Genomic DNA, 21852 nt, shown 5'->3' with positions numbered 1-21852 from the left:
ACAGGCATAATAACATAATTACTTAACAAAATTTATTTTCTTTATAAACATACTAAATAGCAGATCTAATATTACCTATAATTATTTTTTACTTTTAACTTAGCGCTTAAAATTAAATATTTTTTAAGGTCTCATGACGGTCTTATTATTTTCATTTTATAATTTCCATTCGTCCAAATAATTAACAGTACTAGAGGTCCCGCAGGAGTCGAAATTCGATTAGAATTAATTGGAATTGTAAGTTTGTAACCTGTTATGATTGTTGTGTATTTTATACTTCTATAATCACAAATTTCGCCAAGACTACACTATAAAAAATATTAACAAAGACAAACAATATTTAATCCATTCTCAATTTGACAACAGACGTTAAGAACAAAAGTTTGACAATAAGTAGTATGCATGCGTGTGAGCGTCAAATACATGGTATGTAGTGTGTGTGTAATGTTTTCTTTATTGATTTAATGTATCTTTTATTTATGCATTATTTAAAAAATATATTAGCATTGTGCACTTCTTCTCTATATTCTCTATAAGTGTGAGAAATTTCATACTCCTCCATCCGCGCAATATTCGTAAAAAGGGATACAAAGTTTTTGCTTCACGTATTAATATATAGACTCGCGGTCACGGATGACTAATATTTATATTCTAGTTCTTGTATAGTTTCTTCCGTTGTTATATATTTCACTAGTACATTAAAATGAATGTGGTTTAGTAAAAGATTTAGATTGCTCTCTTAGGCGTAGGCATTTTCGAAATGTTCAAGAAAATGATATCTAACGACACATCCCGCTCGCCGTGCTAGCGTGAACGTAACATACAAACGTCCGAGTTTCTTTGTGTATGTTCTCGCAAGCGAGCCAGATGTTACGATTTCCGACTGCAAAAAATATTATGTATATAGGATGAGAAATTACAGTCGGCTCTGTTCACTAGTGAATTTTTCAAAGCCCAAAATATTTAGATCGGCGAGAGTGTTCGATTCATTTCTTGTTAATGGCCGATCGCATATTTCATTGAGGCAGAATTAAAAACGCAGTAGTTGAAGCAGCAAAAAAAACATAGAGTAATTACGTATGATTAAAATTTAGGTCTGCAGATAAAATAACAATCGGAACGATTACTGTACAATAAAAACATTATTTACAATTGTGCCCTAACATATTTTATAAAATAAAATTAATTATTATTTTGTTAAAAAGGAAAGCATTAAAATTATTTTATTATTAAACGGTCCATTATATGAACAAATGCTTTTTCAGGTTACGAAATATTATAATAAAGTTTATTTACGGCAAACTGTGTCTGTGTCGTTACATTACGTGTGTTTGGTTAGGACCTGAACCTACGCATGCTTCAAATTAATTGCGATTGTAAAGGAATACGTATCGGTTAAATGAGAGTCTAATTGCTACCATGATGTTCTTCATAAATAAAAAGTACCTATTAGGAGTCGGACTTGTCGTGGCTTAAAGGATAAGGATGCACGGATCAACGGTAGGCAGCGGCTTGGCTCTGCCCCTGGCATTGCTGAAGTCCATGGGCGACGATAACCACTCACCATCAGTCGCAGGCCGTACGCTCGTCTGCCTAAAAGGGCAATAAAAAAAAAACTCGTATCTAGTGATGCGACGGTGCCTCTGTTCGAATTTCGCAAGCAGGTACCAATTTTTCTAATGAAATATGTACTTAACAAGTGTTCGCACAAACTACTGCGACAGTGAAGGAGTAACATCGTGTAATAATATGAAACCCGCAAAAAATATAATTTGCGTAATTATTGTTATTAGAGCGTTTTGTGAGTCCGCACGGGTAGACACCAGCATTCTGCCTATTTCTGGCATGAATCAGTAATTAGCTTTGGGTTTGATAGTTGAGGTCGCCGTTTTACTGTAAAACTGAGACTTGGAACTGACGTTACGTTACGTTGTTAATGTTTATGAGCTCCATTAACCAACCACTAAGCACCAGTAAGGCCGTGAGCTCATCCAAAAAATTAATCAATTTAAAAAAGTCAAAGATAAGTGTAATCCGAAATTAGAGATTAGTCGCACGACGCACCGCGTTTGTCTAAAAATAGTCACATTTATTTTCAGTTACACATAATTGCTGCTTTCTATTTTATCTGTTTTAAAATGGAGCATTATAAAATACATCTCTAAATATAGTCTAATGTATATTATTATTTAGTCTAAGTAATTTCAGCAGTATATTTATGTACGTACGTGTGATACTTTCATACAACTGTTCCACTTTAAGTTAAAATTTTCTATCATTCGCTCGCCCAAGTTCGCCTATTAGAAACAAACGACTCATTTATTTTTGTTTAACTGTATTTTATGTCTGTCGTTTAATTTCTGACCAAGTAGCTAGAGGCGGCCATAAATCAGATTATTTTTAAACTCCCTTGTAACAGTTCAGGGGCTCTTTGAAATTTTGTTCAAAAGTAAGCAGATATAGGGTAACGGAATTCGAAGTCGTTGAGAGAAATTAAGTTTTTTCTTTGTTCTTTTGATAATTTCTTGGTTTATTTTTGGCGCTTTATTAAGAAACAAAATATTAAATGCTGTTACAGCAAGATATTACATTATTTAGGTATCAAATTAAAATACATTTTTTTATTGTATTTTTCGTGAAATTTACTTTTCGAAAACACTGAGAAAACTGATGAAGTTTTTTTTAGTACGGACATATGTTTTGAAAGTATAATGTAAACAAATTATCTCAGATTTGTTTTTAGAGATCAAAGGCTTCTTTCGTTTGAAAGGTATAAATCAGACGTCCCAGTTCTGTTTCTTGTTAGTACATGTGAGTGATCCGTGAAGATAGCATCGATCATTTAGCAAACAGGAACGTCTAGCCCCTCCGTAATGTGTCGAAGCTTAGACATTAGACAAATGGCACAAACACTCGACTCACACATGGCTACCACATTTAGAAACGGCAAGTAATATCAATTCTCGACAAAGCACACATTATATATACATTACGCACACGACAAAAAAATGTAACAGTGGGTACTTTATTTGTATCGATTTGGCCTAAAAACTAAAAAGTTGTTTCACGCCTGAATCCTTTTCCAACAACACCCCTAAGCCTTCAAACTTTCGACAAAGCCGTCACTTTATCTAGATGAAAAAAAAAACAACACAAACTTGTTGTTGCAAAACTTACATTATTGATTGATATAAAGGCGTTATGAGCTTGTAGGCGGGTTGGCCTATTCTCTAGTGGTCACATCTCATTTGGCACGGTGCCTAGATCCTACACGATCGTCTATCTTCTTGATTAATTTTAGTCAAGTTACTCAAGCTCGTTCACTTGTTGCATAGGACAAGTTATCTAATAGCATTTCTCCCATAATGCAACTGCGATATAAAGTACACACAAATGAAATGAGGTCAACTTCAAAAAGATGTTTGACGTCTCTTTGAAGTTCGAAGTCTGTTCTGAAGTTGAGCGCTATTTTGTTGGGCCAAACTTAAAAAACTTGATTTATCGTAACGTTTTAGAGCAATGAATGTAACGATAACAGGAACTTCATTTAAAATAAATGTGATAGATGAAAAAGTTCGCTGTCTATTAGATAAGATAAACAGTGTGGAAAATGTGACTCGATCTTATTGGTAGGTAATTTTTTTTAATAACTACTACACTTAACACATCTAAGAAAAAAAAACATTCTGCTCCAATTTTTTTGTCGTCTTTATTTACTATTGTTACTTATTATAAAGAGATTTATGTACATGTTATGCACTGTTTTGATATAGTTTTCCAAGTGCTTTTTTTTTTTCAAAGCCATTATCAAGGATTTTCGCTCTTCGTATCTCCCTGGGGTTACCGGGTCCGTGATGTAAGACAAGATTAGATGGAAATGATGCTCGCCTGCTGATAGCTCGTTTACTTTTTGAATAATGTATTGATTTAACAGTCTATTTTGAAGAAATACTCAACTAGGTTTTTTATTTAAATATGATGAATCATGAATTGTTTGTTCAGAATAAGAATAAAGTACTTAATATATAATGTTAGGTACATAAATACCTACATCCGTCTACAAATGATATAAAGATGTATAAAAAATATATATAATTATTGTAAATATTCCCAAGAATGAACTATGTAATTAAAACATCAAAGAAGGTTTCAAACGTTAATTAGGACGTCAATTATAAATATAGACGCGAATACCAGCCTGGGCGAGTAGGTTATTAATTATGTAAGTCTTCAAAGGTAAGGACGACTTTAATTATCTCATGATGTTGACAAAAACGGCACAGTGAAATTGGACAGGTAAATATAGGAAAAAAATTAATGCATTTAATAAATAACTTGGTTTACAAACATCTAAAGTAGCGGAGTTTGCTCGATAATGTTAGAGCATTTGCGGCGAGATATCTCTAGACTTCAGCAGCGTTGGGAGCTTTAGAAACTGAGAGGAGAATAGCACTAACTATTACAGTAAAACGGAATTGTGTTCGTCCCGACACTATTTCTGAAAATATCAGCGAAATTTTCGAAACAGTCGATCGAGTTAGACTACTCCTATTCGAATTTTATATGTACTTGTATTTTACAGTCTGTTTCAATTGAGATTTAAAATTCGTGGATTATTGGTATAATTATATAGTGAGTGTTATTTATACGCTTGTGTTTCTATGCGGAACACAAAACCATTTGGTAAATGACTATCCGTAATGTTATGGTACTCATAATAAGGGTCGGCTTGGGATAGAAGTATAGTTATTTTCTGGGTTATATGCATAAGTGATGTATGGCTTAAAAACATATTATAATATAGAACTTGAAATTAGAGGTATAGCTTTTGAAATCCATGGTTCCCACGTTTTGAATGTAGTATTAGAAATTATAATACTATATAATTAATATGTACGTAATACGTAATTAATATGTATGCAAATACTAAATTAAATTAGAACCTACTAATATATTATCGATACTAGGGCGAGCGTTCATTTTTAGGATAACCTGAATTTTTTTGAAAATTTTCACTGAAAAGTTCTCCATCAAAAAACTATTACACAAAACCTACTTACACACAACCTTCCTACCCACGCCCTAACCTACACACAAACCCGCATACAAGAGATTTTTGTAAAGTAAAGATCAGACTTTAACCCTCTATGTCGGGATAATTATCAATGTTGAAACAGATAAATAGTGTATTACAATGTTAAAAAATGCAATGAAATATGCTGGCGGTATCGACCAACTAGATTTAAAAAAAATCCATATCATTGTGGATTCTATCCGTGAAGCGTTGGCTTTAAATTATCCGGTTTTGCGTAAATTTGAACAGAATATTGATTGTCAAATGCGCGTGAGAGTCGACCGAAATACCAATTTTGTTGCGAATTTTTTCGTTTGACCCATAAACCGGTAAAACCGAAATAAATTTGATTTTTTACATTTTAAAACAGTCGAGTATTAGATTTTGTATCCACGTTTGTTAAAGTCAATATAGCTTTTAAGATCTATCATTTATTTTTATATTTATAAGTGTTATTTTTGAAATTGAAATGTCTTAACGTACAAAGATCAGATTCAATTCCAAAATTTAAATCAAGATGTACTTTTATTTCGTTCTTCATTTACAATAAAAAAATTACTGAACAGTTTAAGTATTCTGTGTATCTTTGAACAGATATTTTTGACAGCTATGTGTAACTTCCCTTTCGTATTTACATTAAAATCTATACGATTATGCAAATGTAAGCCTTCCGGTTTTTAGGGTGGACCAAGTGATAAGCAGTACAAATCTCAAGTCTCAAAGTAGACAGCGATAGTAGACATCTCAATTGGCTTCGGAAAGCAGTAAACATCAGATGAGCTGTGAGCCCCTTCACCGATCAATACACATAAAAAAATATCCGAAAAATCAGTGATTCATCTAGTTGTCGCTAAATTTCATATTGATTTGCAAGATGTATTAATCAATGACAATATGCCTCAGGCAAATCTGCTAGAGAAACACGGGATGCAGTTGTCACCGGTGCCACACGTACTAACCGCAATGAGAAACTAATTCGTGTCGCTCTTGTTTACAAACACACTACAACTTCGGCATCCATCCAATTAAGGCCTTACCATAGCCAACTAATGGAATTGCAACTTTTAGCCCGTAGTTTATGTTTGCGGTAATACTGATTAAATGAAAAAGTACATTAACCTTGACCATTCTAATCAAATGGTATAATTGTAAAACTAACTAATAAAAATGTTGGGAAAAAGTTTATTAATAAATTGTCACTAAATCATATATAGTTTTTAATTTGTGAGGTGGTTATAACTAACTAAAAAACTGTAGATTTATGTGTTATTTCATTGTGTGCATATCATAACTTTAGACAAATAATTTTCGGGAATACATTTGGGGTGTAGTATAATACCTAATAGTTAGTAGTAGTAGCTATCGTATATTGTAGTGCCTGAATCACGCACTTTAACCTCTCGAGCTATCGATTAATTTCCAATCATGCGTTCATAGTATTAGCTTCCACACCTCATTTTTGCTACGTAACTTCATCTTTTCGTCCCTTTAATTTTATGTTTAAAACTTATTATTTTAGGGAATGTTGTGTAAATTTCGAGCTGAAAGGAGACATAATATCTCAAGATAGATGACGGTATTCATGTCGTATCTATCTACTGCTGTAGCCGTTAAACATCAAGTCGGCCGTGAACTCATATACCACAAAAACATTAACTAATTATTTATAAAAGATAAGTACGAATTTGTTTATGAAAGATAAGTACTAGATAAGTACTAGAAAGATAACTACTTACATTGAAGAACATATGCGGAGAGCTCGGCGGCTAGGTCGAAATTTACGGGCAACCGACCACGCAGAACGTCTTGCTTCAGCTGCAAGAATAACTGATACCTGCGTAGATCGAATATCATTAGCGCATACTTTATAACTATCTCAAACTGTACTCGACACAATACAAGCAAAGATCAAACACTGACTTAAAACTATCATGTAAAATACGCACTATGATTGAACGGGTTTTTACGCCATGATCGGGCTACCCGTGATTATGGGATTTGTAACAGCGCCGAAATATCGGTCATTCATAGCATGTGGAAATTGTAGTAAAAACCCGTTAAATAATAGCGTGTATAATTTAGATTAACGCGAGAGCTTAAAATAATTGCATCATACAAAAGTTATCGATCTTGTAAATTGTAATCTGAAATTTAAACTGTTAAAAACAATTGAAATGTTGTGTCGTGTAATAAGGGAAATGGTTTAGAGCCTTTAGAGGTAATTTATATGTCACTTTAATTTATAAATGTACTACTTAAGCTTCGTAGGAATTAGCTTGTACTGTGCATGTACTAAAATTGGAAGGATAAAGAGAAGATTTTAAAGATTATGATAGCCTAACGAATAAAGAGCTCGGAGTAGTTACTCGTATCGAGCAATATGCGACTATGACGGTGTTCAAATTTCCCAGGCGGGTGACAAGTTGTCCAATAAAATTTTATAAATACGTAACACATATTCACGACGACTTTCACGATAAAAGAATAACAAACAGCGTGTAGTAAGAATCATGCCCGCGAAAAGTGTAATTTGCATAATTACTGGCGGATGAGCGTCTTGTAAGCACGCATGGGTATGTACCGCCATCTTGCCCATTTCTCCCGAGAAACGGTATGCGTTTCGATTCGAAGAGTCAACCCTTATAAACTTTACAAACGTTATACCATACAATTAAAACTAAGACCTCATGTCTCAAGCTAGGTGACGGTATTCGTTTTATGATGGTCTTGGTAAGCACTTAATACCAGGTGGGCCTAGAACTCATTCATCCGAGGGAATTAAAAATATGGAAAGATATGATTGGAAGGTTCGGGTAAGTGCTTATTTGCTTAGTGTAAATTTGTTCGTCTAGTCCCTAAAATGAAGATAACACTAACTAACTAACTTGTCAAAGCCGAAAACAAAACAAAACAACAAAACAACACATTTTCATTTTACATCTACGACAATTTTCACCAAAAATCTACCCAATAGCATTTTCGTGTAGCACTTACATATCCCTCACAAACAATTTAATACCAGCAATAAAGTTGAATAACAACACTTATAAACACCATTAAAACAATTGAGTACTGGTTTCAATTTAATTTACGAGTAACAAACCGTATACAATTAAGAAAGACCCTTATTTTTAATACGGAGCCAGAAAACACATTAATCTACATAAGACCAAACACGCACCAGTAAAATATTTTACATAGTAATTAAAAAAAAATCTACTTAAAATACTTCAATCGCTGCCATTGTCGTAAACTTCAAAGGAGAGAGAGAGAGAGAGTGTGTAAAAGTTTTAACACGATTTTCACGACACCATTTCGGACTCAGAACCAGAATTATGTGTCCAAAAAATGAAAAATTAGCGGCGTCCCGTCTCCGACGTGAATGGAAATTTTAAAATCCTATCGTGCAAAAGGTGTCCAATTAAAAACTGCCCGCAGAATAAAACCCGGCGGCTGCTTTTATTACGGCAATGACAGTTTAGCGGTGCACGTAGTCTCTATTTATTCATTTCATCAGGGCTACGCGAGTTTACGAGCTTGGAAGAGCACTACACTTCTCCTTTTTTACTTAAACACTCATTATTTTGAATTCACGACTTTTAATAGATTGTGAATTTGTCGGTTTCCTCAATAAAAACCAGTGCGTCGCAATATTAAATTAGGCGATCTAAGCCGTAGACCTTTCTGAATATGAACATAACGCAGATTTTTTAAAAATAAATAATTGGATTCCATCTATGATTATGTCATCAATGTATCGAATATGTCATCATCACGAAGTACATACTTAATAGCATGGATAGTAGTCGTGTAATCACATAAGATGTGTGCCGTATCTGTCCCCTATCTCGTTATGTGTGAGAATTTAATAAAGCTGATGTTCATATGTCGGGTCTACTCTAGGGTAACGATTATAGTTTGAGTTGGCACCATTTTGAATTGTTTTGGATTGTGGTTTCCCGAAGTACCTACTCATCACGACTATATACTGTGTAATGTACGCGAACTTTGGTGGTTTCGAAGGGTTGACAAGCTCGGATGACTAATCATTTCATTTTGCCACAGCAACCTTTTTAATTAATATTTTCTTTAAATACCTTTTTATCTCTTAATTCTTAAATACACTTTAAGATAAAGGTAAGTATCATAGCAATTTAGAAATGCTCATACACATTAATATTTAAATCAAATATGGCGTACGTGTATGGAGAGCAAGAAACTAGATATGTAGGAGTGTCAGTGATAGGACTAGAAAATATAGGTCTGTCGTGAAAACCGGTAAGACGTTGAGTAGACGCGTTTCATACAAATACAGATGTGTTTTATTATCACTTCCCTTCTCGACCCGTTTCATTCTAAAGCAACATTATAATTCTGTGATACGAATGATGTTATGAAACCGTTGATCTCGCGTTGGCAGTTAACACGTGCACACATAACGCACGCGACGCTCTTTGATGGAAATCCACTTTGGTATACATACATCGGTGCGTACAATTTGTTAATGTGCAACCATTAATTAGATTTTCACATCCAGTTGGTGGTTTACTGGAAGCCATTATAATAACAAATTTCATAACATTCCAACGTGTATGAGTGTTCAGTTGAACGGTAGTGTCGGTCAATGTTGTAATAATGTTTATAAACATCGCACAAGTGTGCCGTTTAATCTTAACGGTAATAATGTATACGTAAGTGTTATCATGTAACGGGAATTCATTTATAGCTTAAAATAAATTTTGATTTTTTCAACCAAATACATTTAAGGCTGTTAACGAAAAATGCACGAAATTGCGGGTTAAACCCGATTAATTGAAATTTTTTGGGCCAACCTTTATTATCAACTAAACATAATGATTATGTTGGCGTAAAAATAATGTGACAATATTTACCGAGTGATTTCTTCCAGTAGCTTGCAAGGATCGGCTGCGTAGAACTTAACGCCGAAATAAAATGTATGGGTGTCTGACCCTCGTAGCTGCCGACGAAGTCTTTTCCCGGAATCTAACCAGTGCTGTAGAAAATATGGGAATGTTTATCTTCTTTTTGATTAAACTAAAAAAATACACCAAGATATTTACAACGCTTTTACAAATCAAAGCCAGATTAAAAATAAAGATACTACATACACTTTATTAATAGATTCTCAATTTGGCTTTAAATCACCAAGCCTACAACAAACAAATTTTAATGTCTATCTAATCTACTGCTTTAGCCAAGTAATAATTTCAGTGGGGCGATTAACAGAAGCCGACAGAAGCTTGTCTCTGAACAATTAATGATTCTATGAAGCCCATTATATGATCATCTGTTAAATCGAGTGTCGGTTCATGTCGGTTAATATCTGATGTACGACTGGATGAAATGAGTAATTAGACTTTCTGAGATGAATTCTTGGTAAATCATGTGACTGTTATTTGTTGGTGTCATATCAAAGCATTTTTAAGCAATTTTATTTCATAGTTGCTCCTTTGACGACTACCAAACTTAGATTTTCTCCTGTCTTATAGATAGTACAAATACATAATAAATAGAACATATACATATAAAAGAACTAGTACGTCCAGACACTGGATATATATTTATCAAGATTACTCTGGCCTGGAATCGACCCCGAACAACGTGGAATAATATTCAGGATTATCAACTGCTTGATAAACGAGGTGCTTAAAAATCTTTTTTTACGGTACATTTGGTTGTGAGTGCGTACCGTCGACCGGTAATCTAGTTAACTACTATATGTAATTGAAGTTATAAAATGTTGCTAAAACTTCTTTAGTACCGTAGTGATTTGAAGCTTGTTGAAAAGAAAAAAAACGACTCTAAAACAGAGAAACGTACGCATCCATAGGCCTTATTAGCCAGCGAAAGTATGAGATAGAATTCTTCTGAAGGTTAAACTTTTGCTGCGTGTGAATGCACACATGTTTTTTTCTAAAGTTGAAGTCTCACATAAAATGACATAATACTTAGTTTAGATATAATGACATTGATACAATTGCGTACCTATTTTGTTGATATGACCGTATTTAAAATACCAAAAATAGCTGTACAGTTTTAATTGAAGTGAATAAAATGACTTGCGGAGACTACGGTATTCTTAGATTGTAAATTGTTATAAAAAATATTTCTTTATATGTAGAGAAATATTTATAACATATTAGATGACTGAAATATAGTGTGAGAAATATGTGTTTTGTGTCATAGTTACATAGTGCGAATAATAAAATATATTGAACTTACAGTTTGATTTTCTTGATCGAGGTACCGAAGACCAAAATAAGCTGTTTCCAATAAATCCAAGTGTTTGAAGACAACATCAAGCAAGCCTTGTCCGGTGTTATTATCCTACAATAAAATAAAACATTTTATTAAATAGTTTCTTTAACATATAAAACAACATAATTTAAAATTACTTTTACCGTTTGATCTCGCATTTTCTCCCAGGCGACCGTGACCATAAAAACATTTGAAATATGTATATTATTTTAATTATTTAAATAAAATTATTATTTAAAATATACAGAATTTGAAACGTTTTAAATCTTATAACGACAATAGAAACCTCGAGATTAACACATTATTTGGGATTCTCCTGATCCACTCTCAGTGACTTAAAGCATTCCAAGCGCTGGTTAATGTCCTCACTGAATCTTGTCAGTAGGTGGCGATTCCAATCCGGTGGTAGATTTAGCGAAGCCCTGCTCTTCTTGCTAGGACAGATATTAGCAAAGTCTCTTAGGTTTAGCCCCGTGAGCTGGCCTTCATGTTTGGTGAAGCTAAAAGTATAAGCCCTTGAGGTTTCTAGGAGAAGGGGAAAAAAGGCGAGATTGACCGTAACGGCGAAAACCAAGGAAAATACTATAAAGCAACAGTTAATAGAATAAAATTAACCTAGTTGTTAAAGTATGTAGATCACCATAAAACCTACACAAAAGCATTAAGTAGCACTGTTATAAATATAGCATATAATTTCATGGCCATTGTTTCCTGAATCAATTCCTTTGGAGTTAAAAATTACCACATCCCGATATTCAGATTCTGCAATTAGGGAAACATGCACGCGATGGGCCGGTAACACCAGTAGTCAATAGTGATTTTGTATTGGCAACATAATTGCAGGGGTCGGCCTGGTCTCACGGTCGAGAAAGAAGCTTGAAGTTCGCGTGCGACTTCTCCGTGTGGTAACCGTCTCTCGTATAGTGAGGCGTGACTGTGATTCGTGTTGTCTCTAATTTACATTTTTTATCCAATAGCTCTAATTAAAGTTGCTTTTGAGAAATTAAAGAATTGATAATTTTTTTTGGACGGATAAATATATCGTTTTGAAAACGGCAGTTACAATCTGATTGCTCATTACTTACTGTTTTCATCAGGCGGATAACTTCACTGAATATTAATTCTTTCAATAGATTTTCCAGCGTAAAGTATATGTCACCATTATTGATACTATTCTAATTAAAGTTAATCAGTTTATTAAATATTTTTCATTGTATATTGTTACGTTATATACTAATTTAATATATCTCGGAGTATTCAACCGAAAAGCTCTTACCAAATTTAATAGTACCTAACTGTGTCACTTGTGGTTAATTAATCAGCTTGTAGCCGTAATAAAATTTACGGTAGTATGAAAATTACATTAATTGAGAATCCTTTTAAGTTATTTCGCACAAAACCATGATCTAGCCATAAGAATAGTATCCGATATTGTAAGCCAATAGGATTTGGCGAACACAATCTTAATATGCATCTCCGATAATGAACCAAACAACGAACTATTCAGCACTGAGTTCTATGTAATTACAAACACAACGTGCGTTTGAAACAAAGCTAAATACGGTTTACTTTGGGGCAACTTGTATTTGCTTGCAGGATCCACGACGGCCTGTGGGAAAATTGCGAAACAGTTCGTTGGTCTGAATAATAAATGATTTAATAACAGAGCGCGTTTGCTTCCAGTAGCGTATATGAAGCTCGAAAAATAACAAACGATTTCAAAGTCTGACGGTACTCGGGACGTATGCGATATTATTGGCAATGGCCGAACACGCGATCCCCGCTGCGGGCTGATGCAGCGCTCAAACCTTATTGTCATATTCAGTAGCAATTTTCATTTAAAGAATGACCAACATTCTTGTAATTTTTGCAAATGAAATACCGAGTGTAAAGAAACCGGTGTTAAAGTCGAAATGGGAATAAAGTTAAGTGATTTAATAATTACTTATCGTGAAGGCTAAACAAATACATATTCAGTATTTGTAGTTTTGGTTAGATTGTATATCTTGAATCCGTAATTTAACACAATGCAGCAGGTAAGCGTTATCCGCGCTCCTTCGTCAAAGACAATGCAAAAACAATATCTAAACACAACTTTTAAAACGTGAATTTTGTCTTACGTCCAAAATCGCTAGGTTCTTCATTTACTTTTGTTTTCGGCAACGGTTCCTTTTATACTATGTACAAATGACAATTTTTTTTAATGCCCATCTATAAAAAGAGAACGAACTACGTGAATGAAAATTCCCCAAAATAAATTTCATAATACGAACATGAATTACGATTGAGAATTGAAAACTAATATGATATTAATATAACGAGTAACTATTACGCAAATAAACGTTTAAACGAAAGAATGCAGAGAGCAGGACGGGCGGAAGGAAAGGAAAAAACAATCAAGACATCGAAAGCACTAAAGGTTGCATCAAGGCAGCAGACCGTGAAATGCTGTCGACTCAATTTAGCGCCGCGACAATACAGAATCACCTCCTCCAGTGCGATCCTGCGCTGACACTAGGCCCGACTCATAAATTGCACAGCAATTCCCTTTTCGTTCCCATTCCGTATAATACTCGAGAAAAGTAAAGCAGAATATTACTCAATCGAGTGAATTCAAGACTTTTGGTTGCATATTTTAGATAAATTTTTGGTCGTTTTGTTTTTATTTTCTGCGTATACAGCAAAGTATTCGGTACGTTTAATGGTTAGAGACCACAACTCCAAAATTCCCAAAAGTTTAAAATTATGTCGATTGATATTATAAAGTTTCATCGGCCATAAACATTTTTTTTTCTTAACTAAAGGGCTAAAAAATACATAAAGCTTCAAGGGCAAAGGTCATGTTTTTTTTTCTCTCTAATCTAATTATTTTAATGTAAGCTTAAACATATCATATGTAATATGTATTCAGTTCAAATATTTTCAGATCACATTTAATTTTGTGTTTGAAAACCATTTTACTTCGACTTTTAGCCTAGTGACCTATACTAGTGTAATACAAAAATCGAACATGTTATTGTAGTTATCGGAAAGGAAAAGTTCTTCCTAAGGCCTTTGAAGACAAATGTCCCTTTGTAGATAGGGAAACGCCACGAAAGGGCCGCGATTCATCTAAAATATCCATACAATTTAGCGAGAACCGTCGAAACCTCGTCTACCACTTTACCAAAATTGGACGATTTTCGTCCAATATATCTTCAGAATTTGTTTGACGAACAAGTTACGTGTCCTCGAAAGGGCGAACAATAGCACTTTGAGAATATATTTAGCCGTTATTTACAGTTATGCCTTCGAGCTATATGACAAACTGCCTGCATAAACTACCGGATTTATCTGAAGCTTATTACCTCTTATGGATTCTGAAGCACTAGTGTTTGGATTTTTATATTTTACTCTTAAAAGATCGGTTATGTTTGCATTAGCACTTAGCCTGGAAAAACACCTTCCCTGTATCAAAGTTCGTTACACCTATTGACTTAAGTAACCACCTTACGATTAAATAAAAACAAAAGGGAAGTTCTAAGTAAAACAAATAAAATAAAAACGTAAAGACACCTTTTAAATTCAGATGGAGCTCGTGCGAAATGACTGACGCACGTTTATGCTCGTAGTATGAACCGACGAAGGCCACTCATCGCTAGCAAACTATACTCGCACTCACTAGGCGACGACAATACCAGCCAAATAGAATTTAATATTCATAGAGTTGACATACGATTCAGTGAATTCATCGCCCACACCTTGGACCCGGGCTTCGCATATAAAAGACCTTCCTTGAGCCCCCGGGTGTGCTTCAAATAATTTGCTTCGAAATAGCTGCACTGCGTAAATAAGGTACGGAAAACCCTACACGCTGTTTCATACATACGGGAAATTGAAAGCTGCAATCAGACCCGAACGGGCGACCGTAGCGTCAGAGATCGGTTGTTTTTGTTTTTTATCAGCTGATTTCGTCATAAAATTTATACTAAACATTAAACGTTGACTAACCGACCAAGATTATAAAATGATTTTTGTCGTAGACTCGCAGCTTCAAATTTTATTATCTATATTCTATCTTTATAAGTATAAAAATGAATTGCTGTTCGTTAGTCTCGCTAAAACTCAAGAACGGCTGGACCGATTTGGCTAATTTTGGTCTTGAATTATTTGTGGAAGTCCAGAAAAGGTTCAAAAGGTAGATAAATATGAAAATGCCCGGAATTAAATAAAAATAACAATTTTGTTTTCCCTTTGATGTGTCCCCCATCGGACGGATTCTTTTTGGTTTGTTTTAAGTTTATTTTATACAAAAGTTTAGATCTTTTATTAATCGATTGAGGCACTACGAAGTCTACCGGGACAGCTAGTTAGGAATAAAAGAGTGCTGGCTGAGATTGGTTGCCTGCCTATTTTTGCCGCGATGTTATTATACGTCCCAATTTTGTGTGTACATAGAGGAGTAAATATAACAATGTAAATTAGTTTGACTTTTAGGTCTTAAGGTTGGCAGCGCTATTTATGTCGCAGAGTCACTTAATGTCAGATGGTCCAATCGTCGATCTTTCCTAAATTCTAAATAAATAACACGAATATAATAAGAAACTCAATTTATTAAGTTAATGTTGATTTAAATTTTCCAAATGTTTAGTTAATGGTTAATTAAGATTAGGTTCTTCATATGCTTGAATTCAAGAACAATGGTAAAAAAAATTGCAAACATATCACTATTTCATATAGTTTTTAATCGGACGATTTATGTCATTTTATGTAGTATAAGACCTGTATATATGTGTGTATTATTTTTTCAATGGCGTAAGTAACCCGTTTTGTTACATCTATTCTGAGGTAATTAAATCTAATTTAATTTAGATTACAATCACCTACACTTTTTTCTTCAGGGATGATTAGCATATCTTTAAGTATATCGATGCGGCATCGAGATCTTTCCGCTGATTTCGATCTCAACATAATATTCTTCTCCAAGAAACGAAAATTCGGATATGTATTTCTGGGTAAGTATTTAACTTATCGATCTTTAAGTCTCGTTATTCGACTGAATAGTTATATCATGCCTAAATAAAAGTACAAAGTACATAATTTCATTACTGGTGGTTGGACCTCTTGTGAGTCCGCGCGGGTAGGTACCACCGCCCTGCCTATTTCTGCCGTGAAGCAGTAATGCGTTTCGGTTTGAAGGGTGGGGCAACCGTTGTAACTGTACTGAGATCTTAGAACTTATATCTCAAGGTAGGTGGCGCATTTACGTTGTAGATGTCTATGGGCTCCAGTAACCACTTAACACCAGGTGGGCTGTGAGCTCGTCCACCCAGCTAAGCAATAAAGAAAAAAAGTGAAATGAGGATCAGAAGGAGAATTTGAGTTACCTGAATCTCATGAAACAATTCTCTTTCGTCGAGCAGTACGATGCGGCAGGCGAGCGTGCGTGGTGCGGGGCACAGACAGTCCATCATACTGCCACAGCGGCCCGTCACCGATGCGCTTCGTCGCCCTATCAGCAGAAAAAAATCTATATTAATAAACCTGGTAGGATCTCTTGTGACTCCGCACAGGTAGGTACCACCACCCCGCCTATTTCTGCCGTGAAGCAGTATTGAGTTTCGGTTTGAAGGGTAGGGCGGCCGTTGTAACTATATTGAGACCTTAGAACTTATATCTCAAGGTGGGTGGCGCATTTACGTTGTAGATGTCTATGGGCTCCAGTAACCACTTAACACCAGGTGGGCTGTGAGCGCGTCCACACATCTAAGCAATAAAAAAATAAAATAAAAGCCTCGTGTGCGTACTATCTATCGCAGCACAATTTGCCATTCCCTACACAAAACTAATTGTGAAGTTTATTTATATTATATATGTTTTAAAGTAAAAAAGTGAAACAATTATCTATTTGTTCTAATGTTTCATGAAGATTATTAAAATACCCATACTATTTTTAAAAAAAACTTCTATTAAATAATTCGATACCTAGTCAAACTACAATTACATTAGTATAAGTATTTAAAACTACAGTTAATAATTTCATATACTTTTACATGACTTATAGAGAAGTTAGTAAACAACATACTGAAAATTGTACTATGTAATTAATGGAAACCACTTCTTTAAAGAGTAACTAACTCTCCAATATGTAATAAATCAGACTATAAAATAATTTTGTTTCAAATTGAATGAAAATAAAATTTTATAAAGTCATTTTTTTTCTTTTGTTATTGATTGTATTTGTGGAAACACGTTATATTAAAAGTTGTTTGGAATAATTTGAGATGACATTTAAGTTAATCTAAACCTTTCTTCAAGTAAACACTCAGCAAATTGAAACAGAATGCTTACAAGGGATAAAAATTTCAACTTTTCCATTTTTGTAAAAAAATATCTCATAAATAAATATTTCGTAATTAAAAATGATTTAAAATGCTACGAATTATTTTATGCTTCATATTAGAATTATTATTTGAACTTTATGTTCTGTTTTGTTAATAATAATAATAATAATCATCGTTTATTTCAGACCATATTTTAGCCAATATATAAAAATAGAAATTGGAAATACATAATAATATATTTATTCCGCCACATGTAGGCGATTCCATGTTAAAAAGAATGGATTCTCCATTCTCTCTCTATCTCCATTCTGTTCGCAATGAGTTACAGGTAACCGTTGGAGCAGCCACGCACCCGCCACATCAGGGATGCTGCTCGTGTCTTAAGTATTGCGGCAAAGCCGTCAACATGGGCGTCCGCAAACATCCCCGACGCGCTACAGAAACACGGCATCAGTGATGGTATATTTCTAAATTTTAATATAGATTTTTAGAATATTACAATAAATTAATTTCTTTACACTCTAAACATTCGATAATTCTTTTATCGCTAATGTGATAATACATTGGATAAATAATTATTGCTTTTAATAAAACACAGTGAGCAAACGTGGATATCATCGGAATTCTCCCTACAAAGCTAAAAGTTGTTTGAAGTCAATTAAGGAGTTATTTGCAGTCAGACTCAATGCTAAAATCACCAAAGGGTTGTTCGAAACCAAATATATCCTCGTTAAAAGTTCGTCAGGTCTAGGGGAGAGCGCACGGGCAACACAGTCTCTGTTTTAACAATTTTATTTTAATTAGTAGCAGCGCCCTCTCTAATAGGCGGATTTTGTTCGACGGGTTTTATTTTAGGGAAAAAGGAAAATTCCCAGAGTAGCGTAGCTTACCTGATTGGCTACCTTAAATTTTTTTTTGTTCAAGCTATGTGTATGTACCGGCTTGACTATTTTTTCGAAAAGAAAATTCGTTTTAGTTGTAATTTTAAAGCTTGGTGTAATTTCAGTGGACTCTCATTGATTTGAGGCTGAAGAATAATTTCGTTGACTAGAGCAACTGAATAACAAGTTGCGTCATTTTGACAATGGTTTGTTCCGCATTGCCTTTCAAAGAGATTCATTATTTTCAAGGACCACTTGACTAGATATTAGGAGCAGAAAAATGAATAATTACTCGCTAACGACCCTCTGCGGGGAAAAGTCTTCAGTATCATTGTAGGATAAACTCCCGGTTCCCACGCCCTGTTCATTCCAAGTCGGTCAAGAGCGGCCCGACGCGCTCGATGGCTTTTCATTTTCATTGTTTTTCAATGTGCTCGGAGAACCACAAAGCTGGCGATTTGTAAATTAATCAGAATTGTTTAAGCAGTAAAGATTTGTTCGGGAGTTATGACTTATTTCTCTTGTGGGCGTAGATTAAATGCAGAATTTATTATGGTTCAATGCTTTCTCTATGATTATTTTTTCGTAAAGATACGACTTTTATATAGTTTCAACAAAAACACGTCGGCATGCAGTGCCATCTTGGCTGCTTCACGTATAATTCATACGTTTCAGCGTGAATCACGGAGTATCAAATGATACTTCAATTTTATATCTCGAGGTGGCAGTATTGGCGTCGTGGTGTCTCTTGGCTAAGATAGTTAAACTCACACCTGGTTTACTAGCATGTTTCAGATAAAATTCAAAACAATAGTTGTCTTAATGAGTTTAGTTCATTTCATTTATGGGATTTACAATATCAACGCGTAATGGTATTTTGATTCATTCGAGTAATAGTGAATTAGTGATTTGGTAAAGTGCAGCTATTTACGATTCTTTACTAAATTCAGTCAAAAAGCTAATTTTTGTGTATGACAAAATCTACATTTGTGTATAAACAATTGATGTAACTGATGCAAGGTTAGGAAATTTTTTATGAGAAACTTATTTTACATTAAAATCCAAATTTAATATAGGTGCATTACGGTAAGCAGCTACTTGGTTATATCCGAAATTGCTGACCATCTCGAGCAACGGAAACTGCTCACCAAATATAGAAACATTGAATTTTTTTCAAACATCTTATAGCTCTATATAGAGTTTATTCTCGTTATTATAGAAATTTACTGTGTCATTCACTTTAATTACTGGGATAAATGTGCAATCACGAGTTCGACAAACAAGAAAGACCGCTAATATCTTAACGCAGCGTGGAAACAACAAATAAACAAGATACATAAAACTAAAATACACCGTAACAACGGGTGTGGAGAGTCAAGAAACTTTTAACAAGTAGACAAGCCAGGACCCTCAAGGACTGTGGAAACAACAGGCAATACGAGCCATTAATCCGAACGATCCCGACAGAGATTAGTGTTCCCGCTCTGACCCCGTACCCCTCCGTCCCACACGTAGAAAACATTTTCCCGCCATTGTCTGCTGCAGAAAGCAAAAAAAGAAATCGCGATTGACATCGTAGCTTAAGGTCGGGTGCAAGTCAAAAGTGAATAGTGTATTTATTAAAAACACAAGTGTAAACGTTCAGATATTGTTGTCGACAACATTAATAGTCCAACAAAGTTAGTAAACAATACGTTCAACTATCAGGCGCTTAGAGAACGGTTTGAAACATTAATTTTACACAGACGACGAACCTGAACATGAAATGAAGAATAGTTTTCAATTTTGATTCAATCAAACTTGAATGGGTTAAACTCGCTTTTGTACAAATTATTCAGAAATTATTTGAAATTTGTTTTTTGTAATCGCTTTTTGAGTAAAATGATATAAGTATAAGACATTATATTCAACAAAAGTTTCACTTCTATAGATAATCACTCCTCTTCCTTGTGCTCCTCATATTTGAGGATCGTGACGTCCTCCATCCATGACTTTCGTCTTCACGATGCTGTGCCATATCATCGGGACTTTGGCTACTCGGAGAGCAATATAATTACTAGTATATAAGTGGGAAGATCGGAACTTTTTGGTTAATTCACACTGGCACACGAGTTTTATTTTTAAAAGAAGAAAATATAACTGACAGATATAAAAGATTGACATAATGATGTTACGAAGATGTATGTAGTATTTTTTTTGAAAGAATAAAAGATTTTGTTGTTAAACTAAATATCCACTAGATTTCGTCATACCATCCCACATCTTTTTGGGGGCTCGTCCGGGATCGACACCGTTCAGGATGTCGTTCGGTGATAAATTACAGTGGATTGACGAATTTCTACAGAGATAAGTTGAGTGCATTTTCGTTGTGCATCCAAGACTTCGAGACGTGTAAAAATAACGCTATTGATGAAGTTTTTTGTAACGTTATTTTATGCAAACTTATGAAGATTACTTAAGGTTATTTACTGAAGATTGTTTAAGAAGAAGACTTATTCTGAAAATTATAATAACGACTACGACGACTATTTTCGAGTTCAACGAGACGATTATTATTATTTTTTTGCATAAAAATCTATACACTATTTCTAAAGTAAAAAATGCCTCCTAAGAAGAATAATGATAATGACGAAAGAGAAGACGTTGAGGTGCATATCTCGTTTCGTGATTTGGAGCAGTCCATGACACCTTTCACCGGAGATGATACCTACCCGATTTTGGAGTTTTTTGATGAATTTGAAGATGTTGCTGATTTGATGAAGTGGACTAAAGTGGAAAGATTGATCTATGCAAAGAAACTTTTGGGTGGAACAGCAAAGCTATTTTTAAGATCTATTGGTAGAGTTAAAGACTATCCTACTTTGAAGGAAGCCCTTATTGAAGAATTTGGCCCTAAGGTTAATAGTGCTAAGATTCACAAGAAGCTTATTTCACGAAAGATAAAAAATGATGAAACTATACAACAATACTTTTTAGTTATGAAAGAAATAGCATTGCATGGAAGAGTAGATGATGCTGCTTTAATGGAATACGTCATAGATGGTATCAATGATCCTGAATCTAACAAAGCAATTTTATATGGAGCTACAGACTTGAAAGATTTTCGAAAGAAGCTAGACATCTACAGTGATTTTCGAAAGAAGCTGGACGATTACAGTGATATTCGGAAGAAAATGAGTACACAATCATATCACCAGGCAGTTCCGCGAGTAAATGCAGATGCAGGCACATCGCCATCAAGAAAACCGCATTTTAAAAGATGCTATAACTGTGGTGATTTAGACCATCAATCCTC

At 34.4% G+C, this 21852-nt stretch overlaps 1 protein-coding gene across 7 annotated transcripts in view; it reads right to left on the bottom strand.

Moving 5' to 3' along the window:
* Positions 1–21852, bottom strand: part of LOC101744715 (band 4.1-like protein 4) — a 49879-nt gene that overhangs the window by 15043 nt on the left and 12984 nt on the right. For 6 of the 7 annotated variants that reach the window (XM_012693727.4, XM_021350685.3, XM_021350682.3 and 3 more), the window contains exons 2-5: positions 16720–16844; positions 11318–11422; positions 9967–10088; positions 6811–6908 (exon numbers count right to left, since the gene is read on the bottom strand). In XM_012693727.4, the coding sequence (XP_012549181.1) occupies positions 6811–6908; positions 9967–10088; positions 11318–11422; positions 16720–16806 (412 nt within the window). In that variant the 5' untranslated portion in view covers positions 16807–16844. Of the gene's footprint in view, positions 1–6810; positions 6909–9966; positions 10089–11317; positions 11423–16719; positions 16845–18566; positions 18748–21852 lie in introns of those variants that run through there. The other variant, XM_021350680.3, reaches the window with a different exon arrangement.

This window comes from Bombyx mori, chromosome 5 (assembly GCF_030269925.1).
Source record: "Bombyx mori chromosome 5, ASM3026992v2".
In the NCBI taxonomy this organism is placed as follows: Eukaryota; Metazoa; Arthropoda; class Insecta; order Lepidoptera; family Bombycidae; genus Bombyx; species Bombyx mori.
Note: the sequence above shows the minus strand (reverse complement) of the source record. Positions and strands in the feature narration are given on the sequence as shown.